Genomic DNA, 1,928 nt, shown 5'->3' on the forward strand with positions numbered 1-1,928 from the left:
CCTTGCGGTCACCTCCCAAGTGTCCCAGCAAGCCCGTGTTGGCCTTTTCTGCTGTTCATCTTTAAGCAGAGGTGACAGAGCTTGCCAGCAAGTGAAGGTGGGCTCCCTGCCCCCTTGCTGGCCAGGTGGGGCAGCAGCTTCTGCTGCTCTGATGCAGACTGGTGTGCAGCCTGCCCCACTGACCCGGGCCCACTACTGGGGTCCCACAGACATTTCAGTGTGTCTCGGGGTGGGCTGACTACATGCCAGAGGGCTTGCTCCCCACTTGGCTTGGGGCAAGATAGTAAAGACCCCCCAGCAAAGACTGTGCAGCCCCAGGGCTCTCTCCCCCTTCACAGAACCAACCACAAAGCCTTTCCAAGCACCAGGGAACTCGAGGCCTCACACTCCTTCTCCCTCCCCAGGGAACATTTTTAACAGCTTCTGCCGGCCATGCCCTGTGTCCATGTCCAGGTCAGTCCTGGAGGCCCTGACGTCCTACACTGCCATGCAGTGTGTCCCCTCTGATGGCTGCTCAGTGTTCCTGTGTGTACGTGCCTCCATCACCCTGCATGGTGAGAGGTGGCCTCGAGGGTGGGAGTAACACCCACAGGTCCAGCAGTTGGCCCAGGTGCCTTTTACTACCATCAAACCCTGGGCAGCCTGGGGAGGGAGCGGGGCGCTGCTAACCACACTTCACAGAGAGAAGGCAGAGGAACAGGGTCTCACGGCCCTGTCTGGAGCCAGGGGCAGCCCTTCTCTGACGTGCCCTGATGGGCCCTTCCTCCACCCAGAGCGCCTGCGGGGTCTGGAGGCCTGCACCATGAGCCTGGACACCCAGGAGACGCAGTGTCAGAGCGTGTGGGTGGCCAGGGCCTCCCACCGGCAGCAGGTGGGGCAGCAGGTGAGGCCAGGGCAGGGCTCTGCCACCCATGTCCCGAAGACTGGGCACCGCTCCTCCTGGGCGCCATCCCTCGCTCTGAGCTCCAGCCATGCAAATGGAGCTGGCCGGCTGTGGTGGGCAGTGCCTCTGAGTCCACCCAGCTCACACCTGCACCTGCTCAGCTCCAGGTGTACTTTGGCTGCTTTGCGGTGAGCGTGGCCCAGCACCTCTATGTCACCCTAAGGACCATCCCTCATTTCTGTGGGGTCCAGCTGGACCAGAAGCACCTCGTGGAAGGTAGGGTCCCCAGGGCCCCCCTGGGCACAGCTGCCATTCAGCCTCCAGGGCCTGGCTTGGGGTGGGACTTCCCAGGGCAGGGGTCTGGCCCTCACACTGGACAGATCCCCGCAAGGCCTTTGGCTTAAATCGAGGTCGCATGGCGGAGGCACAGCGCGGGGTGAGGGTAGGGGTGGCGGAGGGGGCGGGTGGAGGAGGATTGCCCCCGAGGGCAGAGCAGCCCGCACCTTGCCATTGCCTGTGCGGTTTGCAGACTGCGGAGAGGAGGATGTGGGGAGGAGCGTGCACGACTGCCTCGGTGAGTTCCCTCCTTCGATGCCCTGGCGAAGACCCCTAGACGCTGCGACAGGCTTCCTCTCCCCGGGGTCTTCTGCCCCATTTGGAAAATCCTGATGGGCCCTCGGGTGGGCGGCTGCCAAACGCCTGAACCAAACAGGAGCCGCCACGTCGGGGCTCTCGGGACAGAGCCCCGTGTCGGTGATCCCTGGTCCCAGCGCGGCCCCGACTTGCGGCCTACTGCAGCCGGGAAGCTCAGCTACTGGGTGGACCGGAGGCGCAAGGCGATTCTGGTGCAGGTGCCCAGGGCCTCTGGGAGCCCCGACTACTACGTGCGGTTCTGCCACAAGCGGTTCACCTGCGAGGACGTGGGCGCCCTGGTGCAAGTGAGCGCCCGCGCCCCGCGGCCTGGTCAACCTTAGGCCCCGCCCACCTCCGCGTCCCGCGCCTGGTCAGGCCTAGGCCCCGCCCCCTCCCGTTCCCGCCCCGGTCA

At 65.0% G+C, this 1,928-nt stretch overlaps 1 protein-coding gene across 1 annotated transcript; it reads left to right on the top strand.

The window, feature by feature from the left end:
* Nucleotides 1–404: 404 nt before the first annotated feature.
* Nucleotides 405–1,857, top strand: LOC108524751 (putative interleukin-17 receptor E-like; the record flags this gene model as incomplete). Its single annotated transcript, XM_017865828.1, has 5 exons — nucleotides 405–554; nucleotides 774–883; nucleotides 1,045–1,159; nucleotides 1,413–1,457; nucleotides 1,682–1,857. Coding segments are annotated over 5 exons (596 nt in total), but the record flags the coding sequence as incomplete, so codon positions are not given.
* Between the last annotated feature and the right edge of the window lie 71 nt (nucleotides 1,858–1,928).

Source organism: Rhinopithecus bieti, unplaced genomic scaffold, assembly GCF_001698545.2.
Source record: "Rhinopithecus bieti isolate Rb0 unplaced genomic scaffold, ASM169854v2 repeat_21118, whole genome shotgun sequence".
NCBI classification, from domain to species: domain Eukaryota; kingdom Metazoa; phylum Chordata; class Mammalia; order Primates; family Cercopithecidae; genus Rhinopithecus; species Rhinopithecus bieti.